General features: G+C 54.2%; 6 protein-coding genes across 6 annotated transcripts; 1 reads left to right on the top strand and 5 right to left on the bottom strand.

Moving 5' to 3' along the window:
- Nucleotides 1-186: 186 nt before the first annotated feature.
- J4E78_005488 (uncharacterized protein) lies at nt 187-670 on the bottom strand (the record flags this gene model as incomplete). Its single annotated transcript, XM_049366107.1, has 2 exons — nt 187-321; nt 386-670. 2 exons carry the CDS (start codon nt 668-670, stop codon nt 187-189), a joined length of 420 nt encoding a protein of 139 aa, XP_049221833.1.
- Nucleotides 671-2,970: 2,300 nt separating this feature from the next.
- Nucleotides 2,971-3,825, bottom strand: J4E78_005487 (uncharacterized protein; the record flags this gene model as incomplete). Its single annotated transcript, XM_049366106.1, has 3 exons — nt 2,971-3,048; nt 3,120-3,285; nt 3,332-3,825. 3 exons carry the CDS (start codon nt 3,823-3,825, stop codon nt 2,971-2,973), a joined length of 738 nt encoding a protein of 245 aa, XP_049221832.1.
- A 2,604-nt stretch (nt 3,826-6,429) lies between these two features.
- Nucleotides 6,430-9,300, bottom strand: SEC24 (COPII subunit; the record flags this gene model as incomplete). The annotated part of the gene is made up of 5 exons (XM_049366105.1): nt 6,430-6,623; nt 6,675-6,805; nt 6,854-8,208; nt 8,262-8,414; nt 8,479-9,300. 5 exons carry the CDS (start codon nt 9,298-9,300, stop codon nt 6,430-6,432), a joined length of 2,655 nt encoding a protein of 884 aa, XP_049221831.1.
- Nucleotides 9,301-9,746: 446 nt separating this feature from the next.
- J4E78_005485 (uncharacterized protein) lies at nt 9,747-10,780 on the bottom strand (the record flags this gene model as incomplete). The annotated part of the gene is made up of 3 exons (XM_049366104.1): nt 9,747-10,238; nt 10,285-10,410; nt 10,460-10,780. The coding sequence occupies 3 exons, from the start codon at nt 10,778-10,780 to the stop codon at nt 9,747-9,749; spliced, it is 939 nt and encodes a 312-aa protein (XP_049221830.1).
- A 1,052-nt stretch (nt 10,781-11,832) lies between these two features.
- On the bottom strand, nt 11,833-14,275 carry J4E78_005484 (uncharacterized protein; the record flags this gene model as incomplete). The annotated part of the gene is made up of 5 exons (XM_049366103.1): nt 11,833-12,880; nt 12,939-13,168; nt 13,224-13,639; nt 13,701-13,950; nt 14,012-14,275. 5 exons carry the CDS (start codon nt 14,273-14,275, stop codon nt 11,833-11,835), a joined length of 2,208 nt encoding a protein of 735 aa, XP_049221829.1.
- Nucleotides 14,276-17,031: 2,756 nt separating this feature from the next.
- J4E78_005483 (uncharacterized protein) lies at nt 17,032-18,952 on the top strand (the record flags this gene model as incomplete). Its single annotated transcript, XM_049366102.1, has 2 exons — nt 17,032-17,680; nt 17,739-18,952. The coding sequence occupies 2 exons, from the start codon at nt 17,032-17,034 to the stop codon at nt 18,950-18,952; spliced, it is 1,863 nt and encodes a 620-aa protein (XP_049221828.1).
- Nucleotides 18,953-19,770: the final 818 nt, after the last annotated feature.

Genomic DNA, 19,770 nt, shown 5'->3' with positions numbered 1-19,770 from the left:
AGCGCTCAACCGCCTAGGCATTAGAAGGCTGTATTGTTCCACACCTAAACCTATCTATTCAAGTACACCACTTGTCCATTCCTTGTCCACTAGAGACGCCTGCCAACCTTGGAATATACTATTATCCTTCAACCTCCTTGCTACTACCCTTCAACTTCTCTGCCATCATCATCCAATCTATCCAACCTATCCAACCAAATCTTCCTCTTCCTTTCCCTCTTCCTCTGCAAATGTGTCTACCCTCATCTCAATCTTGCCCTTTTCCCGCGTACGCAGTAGTTTCAACGCGTATGCGAGCTGCTTGCCCTTCGTGATCGCAATCTATTGATCCCTAGTCAAAGTGTGCTTGAAAGTAATGAGGCTGTTGGTGGGGTATTTGAATGACTTCTTCTTCCGTCCAAGGACCGCCGCGAATCTGGTGAGACTGACTTTGTCGGGGGTCCAGATTGCTCCTGTCGTCCAGTTCCGGCTGGTCATTCTTGTCGAGTAGATCCGTGATACGGACGATGGCAGCCTCATCCTCATTGTTGACAATGCGGATGCTGACATTTTTGTATGGGGTGAACAGAATCTTCTTCTTTGGCGAGAGATCGACTCGGCCCCACTTTCGATTCTCGTCAGGATAGAACGGGAATTCGAGTAGCAGGTCTTTCTGATGGAGTTTGTGCATCCACGTCGCGGTAACGGTAATCCAGCGAAACAGCATCTGGTGCCTCCGGCCTATGTGACACTGGTGGGCGAGCAGCTTATGCCTGTCTATCTTGCTGAAGACAGGCCAAACATAATTTGGGGTGATATTCGGGTTGCCAAACTTCTCTGTAAATATCTGTCCTTGGCAGGGAGGCGTACGAGCGTCGCTCGAACCACGTAGTACTCCCCGACCTAGTTGTTGAATCCAGCAACAAAGTTCTCTTCGCGACTTGCCATAATAACATAATCACCTGTCTGTAGGCATCTGTCGCAGCAGGTTACACAAAAGTACACGAGCATAATCATCTGAGAAGGCATATACAAGCAAGTTAAGAATGTCCAAGGACAACTATTGACCCTTCCAGCTTCTATCCATTACCAATGTTCATCATCAGTGACCCGTCCCGCCAAAAACAGCACGACAGCACATCCTAATAGAGAGAGTCATCATGTAGAAAAAGAAATTGATCCTGACAAAAAACTCCAGACTCCCGCTGTTCGATTTGGTATATCCCTAAAACGAAAGCAAAAACGTCATATGCACAAAGGCAAGCAAAACAAAGGGAAAATGACATATGCCGGATCGGGGTATCCCAAGGAAGTTCGAGCAGAAGCTCCGATTGGTATCATATGGAAAGCGACAACAAGAGCCCTCACCTGGTCGGCGATATCTGAAGTGAAGGCAAGGGAAACAAAGCAAAAGACCGAGAGATTGTCATGCGGAACTGGGAGTAAAACACCAGACATGTGTATCATTGCGTAAATCATAGGAGATTCGTTATTGTTCTTCGAGGTCGTGACATCGTGGGTGTGCTTTGAAAAACTCGACGTAAATTGATGATGGCGATGTGTGATGTAAAAGCGGTGAGGAAGCAATCAGCTGACCTAATTTAAGAGCGGTTCTCCACGGCTTGCTCGCCAGTGGCGACAGCAACAAGCGCTTCCAAGCGACGCATGTCATTGTTGGCTGTCTGCTGCGGTAGGGGCTGACCGAACGTTGCGGGTCCCCGCTCGGGTTCTCGTTGCGGTCGATAGCTTGAGCTCGAGTTGGAGAGGCTGTGGCTATGATAATGGTGTGGTTGTGATTGTAATGGATGCGGCCTTTCCATAATTGATGCTTGCGACTTGTAATCTTCGACGACTGGCGTTTCGACGTATCCATTGCTGCCCACGATGTTCGGATGATGTTCCCAAATCGTCCCTGGAGTGGGAACGCCTTCACTACTGCTACTATCTTCAGGGGATGTTCTCTGCATAGCTCTTTGTGGTTGACTGACAGGTCCGTTATACCACGCCTGTCGCTTGTTCTTTCGGGGCGTCGTAGGCTGTTCTTGCGAAGTCCTGGGCGAAGCGTTGATGGAAGGGATCTGGATTGGCTGAACGTTAGAAGGTTGCCGACTAAAGTACCCATGAGCGGTCGTAGGGCGTGTAGCATTCGCTCGTCCGGCACTGCCAGGGTATGGTTGCGACCATTGTGGTTCTCTCTGAGAACTTGGGCCAGCAATGTTCAGACGGTCAATTTCCCAAGAAATACTAGTTCTTTTGTGGTGACCCCTATGAGGCGGAGGCGGGTGCTCCATCGGCGCGTGATATGTCAGTGGACGAGCTGGGGCGTCTACTTGCATTGGACTTGGCTGGCGTCGAGGAAGCGGAGGGGGTGCATGGTCGAAGCTTTCAATTCCCGGAAGACGGGTAGTTTGAGAAGCGGCCGGAATTGAAGTAAACGTGGGCCGATCCGCGTCTGGCGTCTGGTGATAACCAAGCCCACTGGTCGCTGGGCGAGGCCCAGTATGCCCCCAAGTTCCTGGATGCCACGTACGTCGCCTCCAGTCCGCATCTGCGTTTGAATCTCTCCTCGCCTCTGAGAATTGAGATGCTGTTGGGCTCGCATATGCGCTGCTTTGGGCTGAATAGCTGGGTGCGGCAGTTGACTGCAGAGGTGTGATGTACGTAGAAGGACCCTGTCCTGGTGGACCAGAGAAAGGGTTACCACTGGACGAGATGGACTCTCGACGTCCTGGAAGGGGTGGTCCGGCCCATGAGACTGGTCTGGACGAAGACGAAACCGGAGACTGTATAGTGGACCCGTAGCGAGCGGGGCTGCCAGTAACTGTCGAGAAGGTAGCGGATGTGGGCGTTGTAGGCGCGTTGGACTGCGTGTCATACTCGACAGGCCCAGGAGAGCCCATCATCGGTGGGTCATACGCGTTCATGGTATTTAGTGACAGGCGAGCCCTCGCGCTAGCACCACCATCACTAGCCATGGCCAAAGGTGGTGGCCTACGTCGAATGTCGGGAGAAGGTGCCGCGCTCATGGTCGAAGCGGTAGAGATTATGCTTGAAGCTGAGAGGTTTCTGCTGTGGCCTCTGCTATGGCCACCTGTGCTGCCTAGTGTGTTCGCTCGAGATCGGTTTCCAGGTGGTCTTACTCTGTCGGTCCGGATCTGCCTTTGGAACCTCGTACCCGTTGCAGCTAGCGATTCTGAAGGTATGTCTTCGTTGACGTGAACTGTTTGGGCATGTTGTCGGAGGTTGTCGAGTCGCGAGAATCGCCGGGAACAGTGACATTGGAAGGGTCTTTCACCAGTATGCTTACTGCAGTGTGTTAGCAATGTAGCGTGCCGCATAGTGAACTACGTACCGAATGTGTCGTGCCAGATGCTCACTTCTCGTGAAGCTTAGATTGCACGGCGGAAAGTCGGTACAAAAGAAGCGTTGTCCTTTCTTCTTTTTAGACGGCCGGTTGGAATCGCTGGTTACGCTATCGTTGTCCGATCCGTCTTTCTCGTCATCATCCCCATCACCCATATGCACATCTTGTCCCGAGGTTGTTGGCCTATGCGAGTCCTCTCTACTTTGTTCGCTCTTATTCGAAGCTGAAGGTGTCTCGCTCAGCTCGCGGCCGGGGGTAAACGGCGACGAGGGCAGTGGTCGCTGGCCAACAAGACCCGCAAAGGTATTGCGTGTAGGTGTCTTAGCCGATGGGTCTTCGGCACGGATCTCTTCGGTCGCTTTCGATTCGGCAAAGAACCTGCTGTTCGGTCGAGGAGTAGTCGGCGTCGTCTCGTCACCCGGGCGGCCCTGTGGCGCATCTGGGACCGACAATGTGGTGTTGACTGCTTGGAAAGTAGACATGTTGGAAGAGGTGGTGACCAGCAGTCTAACGATAGCCACCTCTTGTTCCGTGTCGTGCTGAATGAGCCGCGCAGGTCTACGGAGACGAGCGCGTATAGCTTACAACCTGCACGAGGGAGCTCGCTTTGGTAGCGCCGGTGATGTAAGACTGGAGAGTTAATGCAGGCGCAGGTCCCAGGCGGGTTGCCTCGAGCGGCGCAATCAGTATGATACTGCGGGTGGTCCCTTCCTGGAGCGGATGTGGGAAGGCTGAAACGATATGATGACGAATAGAGGGCGGCGTTGCAACAACATCCGGAGTCAGCGCCCAGCGAGCAAGGTCAAACAAAATCTACGAGGTCGTGTTAAATTCGATCGTTGCGTCGTAAAATCGTCAAGTTGGTGTCGCCCAAAGGTGTACCAGTGGTGAGGGTTGAGCAACCACGGATACTCGGACTTTGGGCTGGGTGTATGATAAGGCGCGGGATGGGATGCCTCAGGTGGCGGGGAGATTGGCCCCTCTTTGACGCAAGACTCGATGCGCACAAGGGCTCGAGTAGGAGCGGCAGGATGCGGCTCTTGTGGCGATGCAGCTAGACTGTGCAAGACCCGGGTATGAAGGCAGAGGAGCAGGTGTCGATGCAGGAGAGCGGGATTAGAACGAACTCACGATTGCGTCGCAAATGCACGAGGAGGGGTTGGTAAGGCACAGGACGGGATCTTAGCGGCTTTGTCGTGCGCCCTGGACGGACGGCCTGGCAGAAGGCTGGGGTTAGAGTCCGATCCACCTTGCGACGAAGGCACATCTTGCCTGCAGATCCTTGGAATTAGCGATGCTTGGCCCGCCGACCCAGACATGATGAAGAGGTGCAGCTGAGCCCCAGAGCATGCTCGTCCGCCTGTCAGACCACAGTACGTCTGCAAGCCCTGATGAGCGCATCTGCCGTCAAGCAATCGGCCTGGCTGCAGGACATGGCATCATATTGTGCGGCGGGGCACTGGGCAGCACTGCCTGTTTCCGGTTGCTAACAACGGTCATGGCACATGCTTGCAGCGATGGGTCAAGAACCTGACTATTTGCTCTAGGTCGTGCGTTATGGCCGGGACCTGAGCACGCTGGATATTGATGACGAAACACCTACCAACGCCCGCTGCCGTTTCACGTGTTATCAGATAGATCGGGACCATGATGGCTGGCTATGCCATGGACGCGCCGGCGCGTTTGGCCAGTCCCTCAAGGCAAGTTGCGCGCCTGGGAGAAGACAGCCATAAGCAGACGAGCATGGCGTCGGCCGCCTGGCGAAGCTGACAGTGCCATGCCCAAGTAATTGGTTGACGCGGATAGTCGCTGCAAGCTAGCAGCGTGGGCGAGCGCCGATGCAAGGGGACTCGACCAGATCCACAAAAAGTGTTGTACCTTTGTACCTTGCCGAAGCGAAAGGCTAGCATCCGTGGTTCTGCCGGACTTCAGCGACTCAAATTTTGCGTCTTTGCAGCGCGAAAGGCGCCAGGCGGCTGTTGAACGAGGCGGTCAGAGACGGTAGTCTGTCCCCTGGCGTTGCCTGGCGTTGGGCTTTGAGCGGTGCGTGACAGTTTGTCGCCATCACACTCTATAGCTCGGAAGCGCTGACAGAAAGGCGGAGGACCCAGTGGCCCGACTAGTTCCTGGCAAGCAGTGTATGATTCGAGGGAATCTGGCGGACAGACGCGGGATGATACCATGGATCGCGAATATCGTGGTCATCTGCGCGGTGCGCCTCGTTGCGTCGTCTGTACCGTACTTTGTCCCTTGTATGCTTCAAGATTCCGCTTCCGGTGCCTAAACGAGACGCAATATTGCTATTGACACGTTGCGTAGGCGCATCCCCACACGAGGATCGTGCGCCGTGCCTACAAAGAAAACACTCGTCCTTCCTGCAGCGGCAGCTGGAGGATTGGTGAAACACATAGTGTATGCAGGCCTACATGTTCAAAATAGTAGCTTTACCGAATCATGCGGGCTTGTGTTAGCGGGCGAGCCAGATGTCTGGACGCATTTGTCGCCAGCGGTGGCGTTGGTGTTGAGGGAGCCGTGCATTACTCGCGCTCATGGTCAGGTTAGCGATAGTGGAGTCAACGCTCGGAACGTGCCTGTGCCTGCCTCCAGCCGTGTGATAGCCCGTGCGCGAAGCGCGAAGACCGAGGTATGACTCTTATCGATTATCGAGCAACTCAAGATGCACACGGGGAAAGCCTGTCTTGCATACACGTTAACCGCAGGCCCCTCCTCAGTACTCGCACAACAGCTTAGCGCTACGTTTCATCGCCATGCATTGACGCCGTGTGGCAATGACGGGCAGCTGCCTCGCCGCACAACTGTGGTACATTGACACAGCCGAGGTGGCCAAGAACAAACAGATGGAAGCTGGTATCACATTGCTGCTGTATAAGTCACGATTCGCTTGGTGCGACTCCCAGTCATCACTCCACCGCCCAAGCAATGCTGATTTCTTCTTCGGATCTTGCGCCAATGCGGTATTGACCCGCCCAATCCACACCGCCTAATGAACAAGTGCCTAAATCTATCCGATGCTTACTGCACAACCTAGGTGGAACGTCAGTCTTCTCTTCGGACAGGCAGCTGACTCATTGATATACCTTTTCTCGGAGTTTGCTGATCCATTGGACGATGCTTTCACCCTGGTCTGCCCGGTCTTCGACAAGGAGGGTCTGTGTCCATAGCTTGAGGGCTGGGTCGCCGTCTTCCTTGATAATGTACAGCGTAGGTAGGGTGATTGAGCCTACACCCTTCGACTTGTGATCTCTCGATTTCTCGACGACTATCTTATATCAGCAATCTGACTGTATAAATCATCAGTAAGTCAACTCACCTGCTCGCACTCGCTCGGAGTATTCATTGTCTAGAAGAGGTAATGAGGCTTTGCCCTGTTTCAACTGTGTGCGGTCTTCGACGCCAAATACATCATTCAGGAGCGCGGGGACAGCATCTCGGCCAATCCACCTAGTCACGTTAGCCCTGTATCGATACAGACTCTGCGCTTGTACTTACAAGAACTGGTTCACACCGTCGTCCAGGAGGTACAGACCGTAAGGCACGATGGCTGCACTGGAAAGGTTTAATGCAGGTGGCATTGTGATCTGTCCAGTGGTAGGTTCCGGTACACCAGCATCATCAGGCATATCGTGGAGTGAGTAGAAAGACGGGTAGATGTACTGCGTAAGTAGGCGCAATGGCAGTGTAGAGAGGAGGTCAAGAGCTGCGGAACGGAGATCACTCGGGATTTGAGCGCTCTTGCGAAGACCAACGTTCTTGATGAGTCCCAAGAACAGTATGGGGAGAGCGCGAAGGTTTTGCGGTAGTTGTAGTCCTCCACCGCCCATGCTGCCGCCTGCCAACTCCTTGCGATAAGTTGAGAGTATCTCGATGATCTTGGCCTGTAACGCGTCTCGTGCTGCGTCAAGACCGCTCGACAATGCTCGCTCAACTGCCTTGTGACTGAAGTAGGTAGTGATCGCTTGCGCGTCTGCTGATGCATAGACTGACGCCAGGCTCTCAGTCGTAGGCACAGCAAGAGTCAGAACCCTGATACGGCGCTGACCACTTGAGGTAGTGTGAAGCACAGCGGCCTGGAGACAGGCGAATGGCTTGGAAATTGTTTCGTCGATGGCGACCTCGATCACTACAGCTTGATCTCTGGGGTATGCCGGGAAGGCGCAGAGGTCAGATGAGCGGTTGAAGAAGTTTCCGTAGAATGCAGACATCCTCAATCCGGTGGTAGCGCGCACTCGGAGAACGGCCTCTAGACCGATCTCAGCAGACAGATAGTCAGCCAGCTCGGTTGCAATCTTGACGACATCCTCTTGTCTTGCCGCGTTCCATCCAGGGTAAAAGTATGTCTGACCGGCAGTGAATCGCGGAAGGTTGCTCAGAGTCGCAACATCTTGGTACTGCGAGGAGAAAAGGAACATATCCACCGACACCTGGTTCTTAGAGCATTCTACCGCGAACGACTTGTACCAGTTATTGGCAGGCTGCAATAAACTGCCTTCCTTTCCGGTGCCCAGTAGCGACTTGTCTTCTCGAGGGCTCAATGCTGCATGACCAACATTGGGTAGCGATGCGGCAATGACAGTCAACTTTCCTCCGAGTGGGGAAATGAGCTTATGTGCGGATCGGAGAGCTGAGCCCAGCGCAAAGCCAGGGACGTGTGTGTTTTGGAACATGGTCGGGAGGCGGTCAAGGAACGTCTCGATGTTGTTGCGGCATTGACTGAGGCTGACCAGGAGGTCCGAAGGCATGGGAAGGTAGGGCTCATCGAGGTCGGAAACTACAAGCTGTTGTGGTTCATTGGATTCGCTGTTGTCAGGAGGAATGCCGAAGAAGTGCAAGCCGTTGTCGACCGCCTGGTACATAGTTAGCTTACGCACCATGTGCTTTCAGGAAGCGCGTTGCTTACCATGAATCCAATGCGTGTCCGACCGTCTGCGTTTGGTATCCGACCGAGCGACTCCTTGATGACCCTCGAGACGACGGCGAGCAATCCGCTGTTGACAGCGCCTTGTGTGCAATCCAGCAGGATGTAGTAGCATAGAGGCTGTGGAGGGCGGACCTGCAGAGATAGAGGTACGAAGTCAGCATTTGTCTCACATGCACTTCGTACAGCCAGTACTAACCATGTACTCCTGAGGCGCAACAAACTCGGTCACGGCATAGTTGAGCTCGGGTCTCTGCCAGCGGTCCACGCTCTTCTGCTGTGCTGCATCCCAATCGAATGCCTGAGGAACGTCGTTGGTCAGGTTGCACATGTTGCACCTCCACCTGTGTCCATGGTCCAAGAATGAGACAAATGGATTGATGTAGGCGCGGCAGCGTCGACAACGGCTAATGACCTGGTCGTGCACTACTGGCACAGGGTCCTCCGAGTCGTGCAAGCTCGCATATGGGCTTATAATGAGGGCGAAGGGAAGCTTGCTCTTCTTGAGTAGCGAGTGGTTGGTGGGGATGGTGTTGAGCGTACATCGCAGGTATTTACTCGATTCGTTCGCGAACTCGGAGGGGGTGGCCGCGGCATTGGACGGCAGGTTGATGGGAGGAGGAGGGTTGTATAGCTCGGAGACGTGGAAGGGCTGCGCAATGAGGTCCGAAGGGAAGAGCTGGTTCTGCTGGGTAGCCGCAACGGGTTGCGAAACTTGCGGAGCTGCTTGGCCCTGGCCTAGGTTCATTTGCCCGAACTGCTGGTTGAGGGCATTCGGATCTTGAGGCATGGGCTGTCCATAGCCTTGGGCTGGCGCTCCATAACCCTGTGCTGGCGCTCCGTAGCCCTGAGCCGGGGCGCCGAACCCAGGAGAAGGTGCTGCTCCGTATGCAGGCGTTTGAGCTCCATAGCCAGGTACTACTGGTGGGGGGACTCCTCCGGCTTGGGCGTCTGGTGTATTCGCGCCGAATTGGTATCCTGTTCCTGCTGCGTAGCGATCTCTCTTTTTGCGGTCCGCCATGGCTACGGCAGCGGAGACTGTGAGTGGAAGAGCTGGAAAGTAGTGGTAGGGGGATTGGAGGTGTTGGCGGGCGTGCGCGTGAATTTAGATACGACGTAGAGCTCGATGTGTCTTCTTGGGGAACGGCACATTCCGCGCTAAGAGGTCCCCGCCAAATATGCACGGACAATTCTAGGGTTTAGGTGGGACCTTATACACGGCCCAGGGCACTTCTACACATTCATCATCACATTCAGGCACCCATCCGAACTATGTGCCCGATTGGCTCGAAACCTTTGTTACATCACTTTAGGCATCACTGAACTTATCTGTACAAACGTGTCATTACGAAGTCACCTCATGCTACAGAAGAGGAGACATAATCGGGATATGTATCAAATCATTAGTACATACAGACAAAAGGAAATGTCTCTAGAAAGCTACTCCAAAGTCGCAATCTCTTCAGTTTAGGCCACGTTGGAAACCTCCTGTCTGGGAGCCTCCTCCTGTTGCCTTTCCAGCCTCTCTACCCTGTCAGCCTCTTCCAAGGGGTAAGGAGCGGAACCCGCCTTATCAAACTGCTCGCCCACAGGACTCTCACTTCGTACTGTACTCCCATACGTAGTAGATTCGGGACCCGGCATGCCAGTTGTCCCCCCTAGTCCGACTCCCGGTGCTGCTGCGCCTGGCATTGCACCCACTCCGAGGTTACCTGCACTCGAATGGATAGGCTCGACCTCTAATCGGTATTGGCGAAGATCATCTTCAGCATCATTGAGGACTTGGCGCGCTGTTTCTGCCTCTGCGAATGGAGGGTGTACATCGCCAGGTACAATGGGCGTATCGTCGACGAGGTTCAAGAGACGGCGAGCGTGCTTGGCTAGGATGATCTGCTTCTCAGCACGTTCGATGGTGGCTGCGAAGTGGTGGTCGTATGCCTCCTTGAACTTCTGACGGGTCTGTATCGGTCAGCAGACGATACAAGTCAATTCTGACTCAACGTACAATGTTGGTGAGCTGCGCTTCGGCCACCAAGCTCTGAGCCTCCGCGCGGACGAGCTCCTGTTCGAGCTGGGGAATCTTAGTACTCTGAGGTTCCTTGTATTTCAGCTTCGCGATCTCATCCGAAACCTATGATCTGGTTAACATGAAGTATGCTGACTATAGCCGTAGAGCACACCTTAGTTTTGTGATCGCGACTTGGCTGCACCGAGCTCTCTGTGTTACGAATCTGCTTCAAGACGCCGCGATATTCCTCCAATTGTTGCGCGTAGATGTCTTCTTGCTCTGCGATCTCTGCGAGTAACACTCCGAGCTTGTCCGAGACCTCCGAAATCGACTCGTCTTCTGTAGCCTCGCCCCATTCGGAGAGCTGCTGAGCAATGCCAACCCGTTCGCGTGCCGCAGCCTCATAGGCACCAATCGCGTGGTTCTCCGATTTGATGATCTTGAACAGCCTCTTCGAGAGTTCCGGCTGCTGAGTACCTCGGAGTGAAGCCATAGTAAAGCGGTGCTTGGGCGCGGACTTCTCCCCACTGCCGCTGGTGCTCTTCTTCGAGCGCACTGAGAGTGATCGATTCCTGTGGAAGGGGTATCATGGTCAGCGAGTGCTTTAATCGCGGCCGCGATCGCGATAGCCATGTAGAACAGGAGTATACAAGTTGATCCATTGAACACTTCTTTCGGTTGCGCACAGTCACCGGGGAAAGGAAACAGGGATAGTACGATGCGCATCATGATACAGCATCGGAGAAGACTCAGGAAGTGACTTACATGGTGAGTTTACGGTAACCTCAGTATTTGTATAGACCTACGACCCGTTAGCATCGCTTCATTACGCGCCGCGAGACCACGCGCATCGCTGCGCAGTCTGCGAGTAATGGTGCTGAATTGTGGAGACATACCTGTATGAGAGTATAAAAAACCCGGTCGCGATGTTTCCAGGATCAACGTACTGGGCAGAGAATCGTTACTGTTTGAGTTTTGGGAAGCGGGGGTCAGCCTGGGGGGAAGTTGCGCAAGAGCCGGTGATGTCATAGCCGGGCCCGGAAGCTGCGCATCGCGAACATTGGCACCTACAGCCAGTCACACGTCCACTACTGCCGAATCATCCGTGGGAGCCTGCCTTTGCGTTTCTTGTACTACTTTGTGCCTCTTCGGTTTCCGTACCTCAAACTGTCCGGTAGAGGTATCCGCTGCGTTTCACGTAAAGAACCTTTTCCAACTCCCGAGACCCACTGCAATATGAGGCTCGAGGAGCAATCTACTTACGACGGCGTCATCTCAGAGTCGCATGATCATAATCAGACCACGTTGGACAAAAGTGAGGCGACAGAGCTCAGGTCAGTGTTCAGGCCCTGAGCTTTGATGCTGAGATAGCGGTACTTCACACACAAGAGTCATGGTCATCGTTGTGTTCAGAATGTGTCATTGTATCTAACGATGTAGATGTATCCAAATATATTGTTTCTTGAGCGCGCAACGGCACCTCGAGTCGCGAACACGTGAACAAACCGAAAAGAACTACATCGCAGTCACCCTAGCATATCTCCCCTAGTTGTCCAATGGGTATCTGTCGAAGAACTTGAACGTCTTGAGACCCTCAGAGATCTGGTCCACAACCGCCGACACGTCGCTCGCAGTGTAGACACCAGGAGTGGAAGCCTCGATACCGGCAGCGCCGAAAGCAGTGTTGCCAGATCCGAGCACACCAACGGGCTTTCCGAAACGGTAGCCGTCTTGGAGAATCTGGAGAGGACGGCCAGCAGGGTAGAGAGTTGAACGGGCGCTGGCAGTCGCGTTGCGGCTGGGTGCAGTCGTTGAGTTGGAGTTAGCTAGACTAGGGATGGGCGCGAAGAGGCTCTCTGCGCTGCCATCAATGAGGATGGCATCGAATTGGATTGCGGAAGTTGCAGAGTAGGTCTGGTCAATGCTGGCACCGAGGTGCTCGGCGACGACAGTCATGCCAACATTGAGATCAGCGAGAGCTGACTTCAACGCCTTTGCGTTGTCACCGGAAGAACCCGCGCTGGTAAGATAGCCGACCTTGAGTCCATCGAGCTTGAGCAACGGCTCACCAGACGCGCTGACGCCAATGGTCTTGTTGTCATGGTAGTAGGTATCGTCGGCTTCCGGTGCGGTCATGCCCAACGCTTCTGCGACCCTTACGGCAATGTCGTGAGAGATGCGGTTGAGCTGGATGAGCACGTTGTTCTTCACAACCTCGCTCTTCAGTTGCGAGGTCTCGAAGCGCATAGCGTTGATGACGAACTGCTGCTCAACGGGCAGAAGCGAGTTGAAGAACAGACGGGGCTGACTCCACACATCGGCAAAGGTGCTTGAGACGGCTCTGACAAGCTTCCCACTGGTTCCGCGGCTTGGTGCTGTGAAGAACCCACGACCGGTGCTCTGGTTCGCTTGCTTCGGGGAGCCTTCGTTGAGAGTGTTAGGGGAGTAGGCGGCGGTGTTGAGTGGGATGTACATCTGGCCGGCACCGTCCCTCTCGTTGTTGTGAACCGGTACGCGAGGCTGGTTGATAGGAATTTGCTCGAAGTTGGGCGATCCCATGTTGCGGTTGAGTTGCGTGTCAAGGTAAGAGTACCTATACATGCGTCAGTAATTGTCTCACTTCAAGTGTGCATAAGAGGCATTATACTAACATTCTTCCCTGCAGGAGCGGGTCCTCAGTGATGTCCACTCCGCGCACCAGATGTCCTGGCTGGAACATGATTTGTTCAGTCTCGGCAAAGTAGTTGCGTGGGTTGCGGTTCAGGGTCAGCTTTCCAAGAGGTGTGAAAGGCACAATGTCCTCAGGTACGATCTTGGTAGGGTCAAGAAGATCAAAGCCCCATCGGAGCTGATCTTCCTCTTCCATGATCTGAGCCTCAAACTGTGGAAATCTAGTTAGCTATCATCGCTTCTGAACAAAGGTTGGAGTCACTTACCACCCACTCAGGGAAGTAGCCCTTGTCGATGGAGTCGAAGAGGTCCTGTCGGTGCAAGTCTGCGTTCATACCAGCAGCCATTTGCGCCTCTTCCCAAAGGAGCGAAGCCTTTCCTTGGAGGGACCTGAAGCGGAACTTCACCAGCTTGGACTTTCCGGCGTCAGTCACGAATCGGAATGTGTGGATACCCCATCCATCTGTGTGCCTGTAGCTTCGGATGGTACCATGACCAGACATAGCCCATAGAAGGGTATGCATGGAAGATGGTTGCTGACTGAAGAAGTCCCATGCGGAGTCGTGAGCCGTTGCCGCTTGAGGAATCTCAGAGTCGGGCTTGGGCTTTACCGCATGGATCAGGTCTGGGAACTTGATGGCATCCTGAATGAAGAAAACAGGGATGTTGTTTCCAACAATATCTACAGGGAGGCGGCGTCAGCAAGATTAAATCTTCTCGAGGTGCTCAGGCTGGATACTTACCAAAGTTGCCCTCATCAGTGTAGAAGCGCACAGCGAAGCCGTGCACATCTCGGACTGTATCGGCCGATCCACGCGAACCAGCCACAGTTGAGAATCGAATGAAGGTGGAGGTCTCCTTGCCGGGCGCGTTCAAGAAAGAAGCTCCCGTGATGTTGGACCAATCTCCATAGGAAACAAAGGTTCCATGGGCACCTGCTCCACGAGCATGAACAGCACGCTCAGGAACGCGCTCATGATCGAAGTGCATGATCTTTAGAGATGTGGAGTTAGTATGTATCCTAATGACTGATGTTGTTATGTAAACAACTCACCTTTCGTCGAAAGATCTGGTCCTCCAGTAGTGATGGGCCGCGTTCACCAGCCTTGAGAGCATTCTGGTCTTCGATTGGCCCTCCAACGGGACTGGTCAGGTAGGTACCTTTGTCGTCGACTTCATACTGGGCCATGAACTCATCCGTGGACATAGCTTGGGGGCTGTCGTCTCGACGAACGACAGACTCGCCATCCATGTAGGGACATCCTGCATTGGCAACGTGTAGCAGTGCAGTGACCGCTGTCAAGATTTGAGTCCTCATCTTGAAGTAGGAGATGTTCTGTGAGACGTGAAGAGTGCAGAAGGGCGGACCTAGGCGATTTATACTGTCACCCTGCGTCTCTAGGTCACGCCAACAGACGTGCTTGGTACCTGTACCCTTCTAAAGCTGCTAGCTTGGACCCTGGTACTCTGTAGCCCTGTATTATCAAATAAAAACACTTGCATTTGAGCAGGCGAGCATCATGGCAGGTTTGGGAGATTCCCAGGCTAGCGGTGTCCACTCACGACTGGTCTATTAGAGGCCTCGGGATGTTTGTATGGGTCCCAAGCCATAGGTGGATCGAAACGGCTGCATGTAAATGATGCACGCGTAAGTCCATAACCGGCCAAACTACCGTCTTCACCTCTGGGGGAATCCTCCGTCGTACACTGCCGTACGTCGTTGCGCCGCACCGACGCCGAGATTTCTTGAATAGGGATCAGCGCCTTTGGTGACCCCTGCAAGCCCCAGCCGGCGAAGAACTCAAGCCTACACTAGACTGCCGTCTTTTGTGTTGAGCGGCAATTGCTAGCAGAAAAACTGCAAGTTCGATATCTCAGTTGTTGTTGATTGCTGTGCCACAAAAGCCAAGAAACATCCCGGAGCTATGTTATCGAGTCGAGAAACCTACTGTCTCTCGGCGCCTTCAACAGGCTGTCGCCGAATCCCAAACCGCGCCATTAAACGCAGAAACATCCGATTAGTTGCGCGGCGCCAAGCCGGTGCCGTCATTCTTCTCCAGAATGGTCGCCCACCCGAAGTAGATCCATCGTCGGTGCTTACCTATGTTCGTGGTCCAGCCCCGGATTGGTAATTCGGATTGGTCCATTTTGCCAAGTCCACGGCTAGGCGTAAGGACGCTTGGCTTGACGGTACGCAAAATAGCACCTTTCCCCTGTGCAAGCGCCCAAATGCCATGTTGTTGGTGGTCAGCTTGCAGAATGAAAGCATCTCATCACACTCCAAGCATTGACGGATTCAGCCTGTTCCTAAATAGCAACACGCACCGTGCCGCAGAGATAACCGAACCGTCGACGGATGCTCTCGGTCACAGTCGTCTAGGTACCTAGGTGGCGACGATGCGTATCGTCGATGTTACTCGGGGTGGAGCCACGGGTCTGTAGGGCTACAGCAGCAATGATCATGTGATGGATCAGCACCGCCCCGAGCGTACAAAAGATGGCATTGCGTTCCAAATACCAGTTATAGCGGTGAGCGTCTGGTGAGCGATACAAAGTAAAATGATGGTGGCCCGCGGAGATGAGGTCGACAAGCGTTGTTGCGAACACATATAGGCGTCAACGAACCTTGGAATAGTAGTCTTTGGTCACACCAAACATGCTCGTCGCAGTCTGGATCGTCACCCGACGCGGCGGGAGGGATTCACTGAACGTCGCACCGACAAGATAACGGCCTGGGAGGCCAGTTATGCGGCCTGAACAGAGCCACACCTGGAACGCCTTCACGAACGTTAAAGCAACATGGCCACAAGCGACATTCTGCCTTTCGGACATGAGTGCGCGTGTGTATTAGCCTCGCATCCAATTCAAGCTCGTCGAGTGATGCAAGTACGCGCGCTGCGACAACGAATAGGCCAGAGTATCGCTAGGTAAATCAGCATTCTAATTTGTTCCTGGAGATGGTGTTGCGAACCCACTGAGACTATCCTATCGCTAGCCAAGAGATTGAGTACCAGCCGTCTACCGTGGGGCGTGTCAAACTGTTGCATCTCACTTGACCGCCACCCACATACCAAAAGAAGAGAGTAATTCTTGTATCTGCCTGAGATATGGTAAGTCTTGCACGCTGTGTGATCAGTAATCGCGATAATATTGATAGTAATATAGGCTTTCAGTTGTAGTACTTGATCAAAGTTTAGTCCTGTGGTCTCGAAGCGCTGCAGCGCATTGGACAATCCTAGAACGCTCTGAGGCTATACCACAACCAACAGTGCTTTCGAAGCTAGTGCTTGTAACACCTACTCTGACAGCCTTCAAGGTGACGATGCTACACGGCCTGGACTCGAAATTCTGTACGCCCGTTTACGGCCAAGCCGTCCGATCGATTAAATGAAGAGGAAGCGGAGTAACGAACTTCTCCAGCGTAGGATGTGCTCACGATGACTTGCTGAATGGTCACGTGCTCAATATGTGCGTGGAACGAACGTGGAAGAGGGTCTCGCGAGGACAGGCGTGGCAACCACCCGAGCTCACTTCGCCACATGTGGCTGGAAAAGTAGCGAAAACCCACTGATTGCTGGACCAGATTACTGACATGAACTTGAAACCAGGCAGTACCGAGCGCAATGAGTGCAGCGGAGAGGGGCTCGCTATGGCGTACTACAAGTTACAGCGTAGGGAGTCGTTTCCCGGAGAACGGCTCTGTCACGTGCGAGCAATCTCGGGCTAATGCAGGGCAGGGAAGGCGTGGTAGCGGAGATTATGGGCCAACTCTAACGGTGGGAACCCGTCTCGACTACTGGTCCAACGCTGCCCATCTCCTTACTCCACGTTTTGCACTCGTAGACGTGGTGTGTCGCATATCCAGCTCCAAAACATTGCAGCTGAACGGGTCCGCTCCCACACGTCAATCAGCCGCACGCACAGCCCCAGTGATCAGCACATCCCGAGGCGCATTCGCTCGCTGATCGCCCCAGAATCGGACCTCTTGTGCAACCGCCGCCTGTTTGAGCGACGTTGTCAACCCCGAGTCTCTGGGACACACTTTACCTTTGACAAAGAAAACACTCAAACACCATGTCGGCCGCCGCAGCAACCAAGCCGCCGGGCACCCCGCGTCGCGAAGTCAACACCAGGACTTCCTCGTCCCCTGGAGCTGCCAACCGCACTCCCCGCTCCTCGACGCCCACTACGAACGGCACCACCCCAGTGTCACGAACACGCTCTGTCCGCGGAGGCTCCAATGGCACGCCAGTCTCAGCGCGCGCAGCTGTCAAGAAGCCTGCCGCATCCTCGAATCTGAGCACCTCACAGGCAGATGCTGCCGATAACGACGCCCGAGACGAGCAGGCTGCCCTCCTCCAAGATCTCAAGGAACGCCTGCAAAAGGCAGAGAGCGAGGCCGAGGAGCGACAGAAGCAGGTCGAGATCCTCAACTCTCGCCTCGACGATGCTCTCACCGAGCAGGCCAAGCTTGAAGAACGTGCCCACGAGGAAGAGGAGAAGGTTGAGTCGTTGGAGAACGTAAAGCGCGAGCTGACACGCCAACACCGCGAGCTCGAGGGCATCTACGAGGCCGAGCGTGCGCAGATCATCAAGGAGAAGGAAGAGACGCAGTCGAGGGAGGAAGAAATGCAAAACACCATCCAGCGCCTCAAGGAGACCATGGCAAACAAGAACATGCCCACTGGCGAGGCTGAAGAGGAGCAGCACCTGTCCCGAGCCTGTAAGTCACACTCGTCGGATCAACGTAGGAGTCATGTAGATACTGACACACCTCACAGCAAGCTTCCGCAACAACCCATCCCGCACCAACTCCTCCCAGAACCTCGAGAACGTCGCATCCTTTGCACCACCCAACTCGGTCAAGCGCAGCGACTCGCGAAACAACTCGAAGCTCATCCACCAAAAAGACAAGATCATCGAAGACCTGCGTCTCGAGCTCGCAGAATACCAGGTCAAGGTGTTGGAGGTAGAGAATGCTGGTGGCGGACGCATGCGCGAACTAGAGAAGCAGCTGCTCGAGACGCGCATGACCAACGCTAGGCTCATGGAAGACAACGAAAGCTTCCAGCTTCTGCTCGGAGAGAAGACGCTCAACGGAGACTTGAGCCGCGGCGACTTCCTGCGCGAGACATCCAACACCGAAGACCGCGCACCGTCCCGTAGCGGCCCTTCAACCAGTCTGGCTGACGAGCTTCAGTCCGCCGAGGAAGGCGATGCCGAAGTCGTGCGCAAACTCGAAACTGAGCTCAGCAGCATGAAGGCGCAGAACCAGGCCCTCACTCTCTACATCAACAAGATCATCGGCCGCCTACTCACACATCAGGGCTTCGAATCGGTCCTAGGAAACGATGTCGAGAACGAAGGCTCTGGAGGCCCCAACAAGAACAAGGAGCTACCACCGCCGCCACCCCAAGACAGCGACCAGCCACAGGGATTCCTCCAGCGCGCCAAGTCTGTTGCCATGGGTGGAAACCGCAAGCCACGACCATTGTCCATGATGGGACCTCCCGCCGCGCCCAACCAGACGAGTGCCCATGAGGATCCAGCCACTGCTCCTTCCATTCCTTTGACGCGAAGCACGTCAGGCCGACACCCAAGCGGCAGCCACCACCACCGTCGCTCAACTTCTGAGATTCCGGGCCTTACAAGCAACCCAACATCGCCTGGCATGGTCTCGCCTCGCAACTCTTTCTTCGGTCCGCCAGTCATCTCGAGGGCGCCTTCCGGTCAAGGCCCCATCCCCGAAGACAAAGAGGTGGACACACGGACAGAGTCTTCCTCGGCAAGCCACGTCGACACACCATCTCCACCACAGCAAAAGCTGCCACGCAGTGAGACCACCGGTCCTATGACGGGTAAAGGCATGCGACCTCTTCGCCTCGTCCAGAACGAAGAAGAAGCTTCAAAGGCCCGCAAGGCCGCCAACCGCGCAAGTTGGTTCGGCGGACTCTTTGGCGCCAACCAGCCACAGCAGAACCAGGAGAACGCTTAGTACAACTCACGACCTCCTCCTTGTTAAACAGACAATTTCATGTAAGTACTTCTAGAACGGCGTGCTTGGCTCCTTTGGATACGACGGATGGATCAACGACTTAATGTTGGGAAAGCAAATGAGAGATGAGGGATGATGAGGAATCGATTGAATGGGGATGAGCAAACATATATACATTTGTGGGTGAGGGGTACCAGTCATGAAGCTTTCTTTGTTGGACTCCTTGCTTGCACTATTCTTGTATACCCCTTCCCTGTCTTTTTGGATAGTCTATACTTGCATGTGGGTTTTGGGTTGGTAGTTGGTGCAATGGTATGCTTTTTACTTTTAAATCGTGTCTTCTATCGTCGTTTTGTGATTGCGCGCCTTTTCCTCGTTCTCTTCGACGGTGGCTCCTGAGCACTACGAACGGGGTTCGCATCGTTCTTCCCTTGCATGGAAAGCGCCAAGCTCCTCTTTCGCCCACGCCCCTCATTCTCATGCCTGGCTTCCACCACACCTCCCTCATCGCCATCCTCCTCGTCTCCCACACTCTCACCGTCCATATCCGTACCCATAGGCCACCCCTGCATCGCACAACTCAACCTCCGCTTCCTACTCTCCGACTCTTCTAAGCTGTCCACCAAGCTCTTCCTCGGCAGCACACTCAGACTACTCCGTCTGTCCTCACACCTCTCACAGATTCCCCCATCGCTAATCTGCCGTCTCTTCATTCGCGATGGACACCGATTCGGGTCTAGGCTGTGTAGCGCGGCATGGCCGCATTGTGTGTAACGGGTGCGAAGGATGTGGGCGCATGTGTGGGGTTGGTGGGAGGA

Source organism: Alternaria triticimaculans (genome assembly GCF_023758025.1).
Source record: "Alternaria triticimaculans strain BMP 0046 chromosome Unknown scaffold_7, whole genome shotgun sequence".
Lineage (NCBI taxonomy): Eukaryota > Fungi > Ascomycota > Dothideomycetes > Pleosporales > Pleosporaceae > Alternaria > Alternaria triticimaculans.
This window is presented reverse-complemented; position numbering and strand designations above follow the sequence as displayed.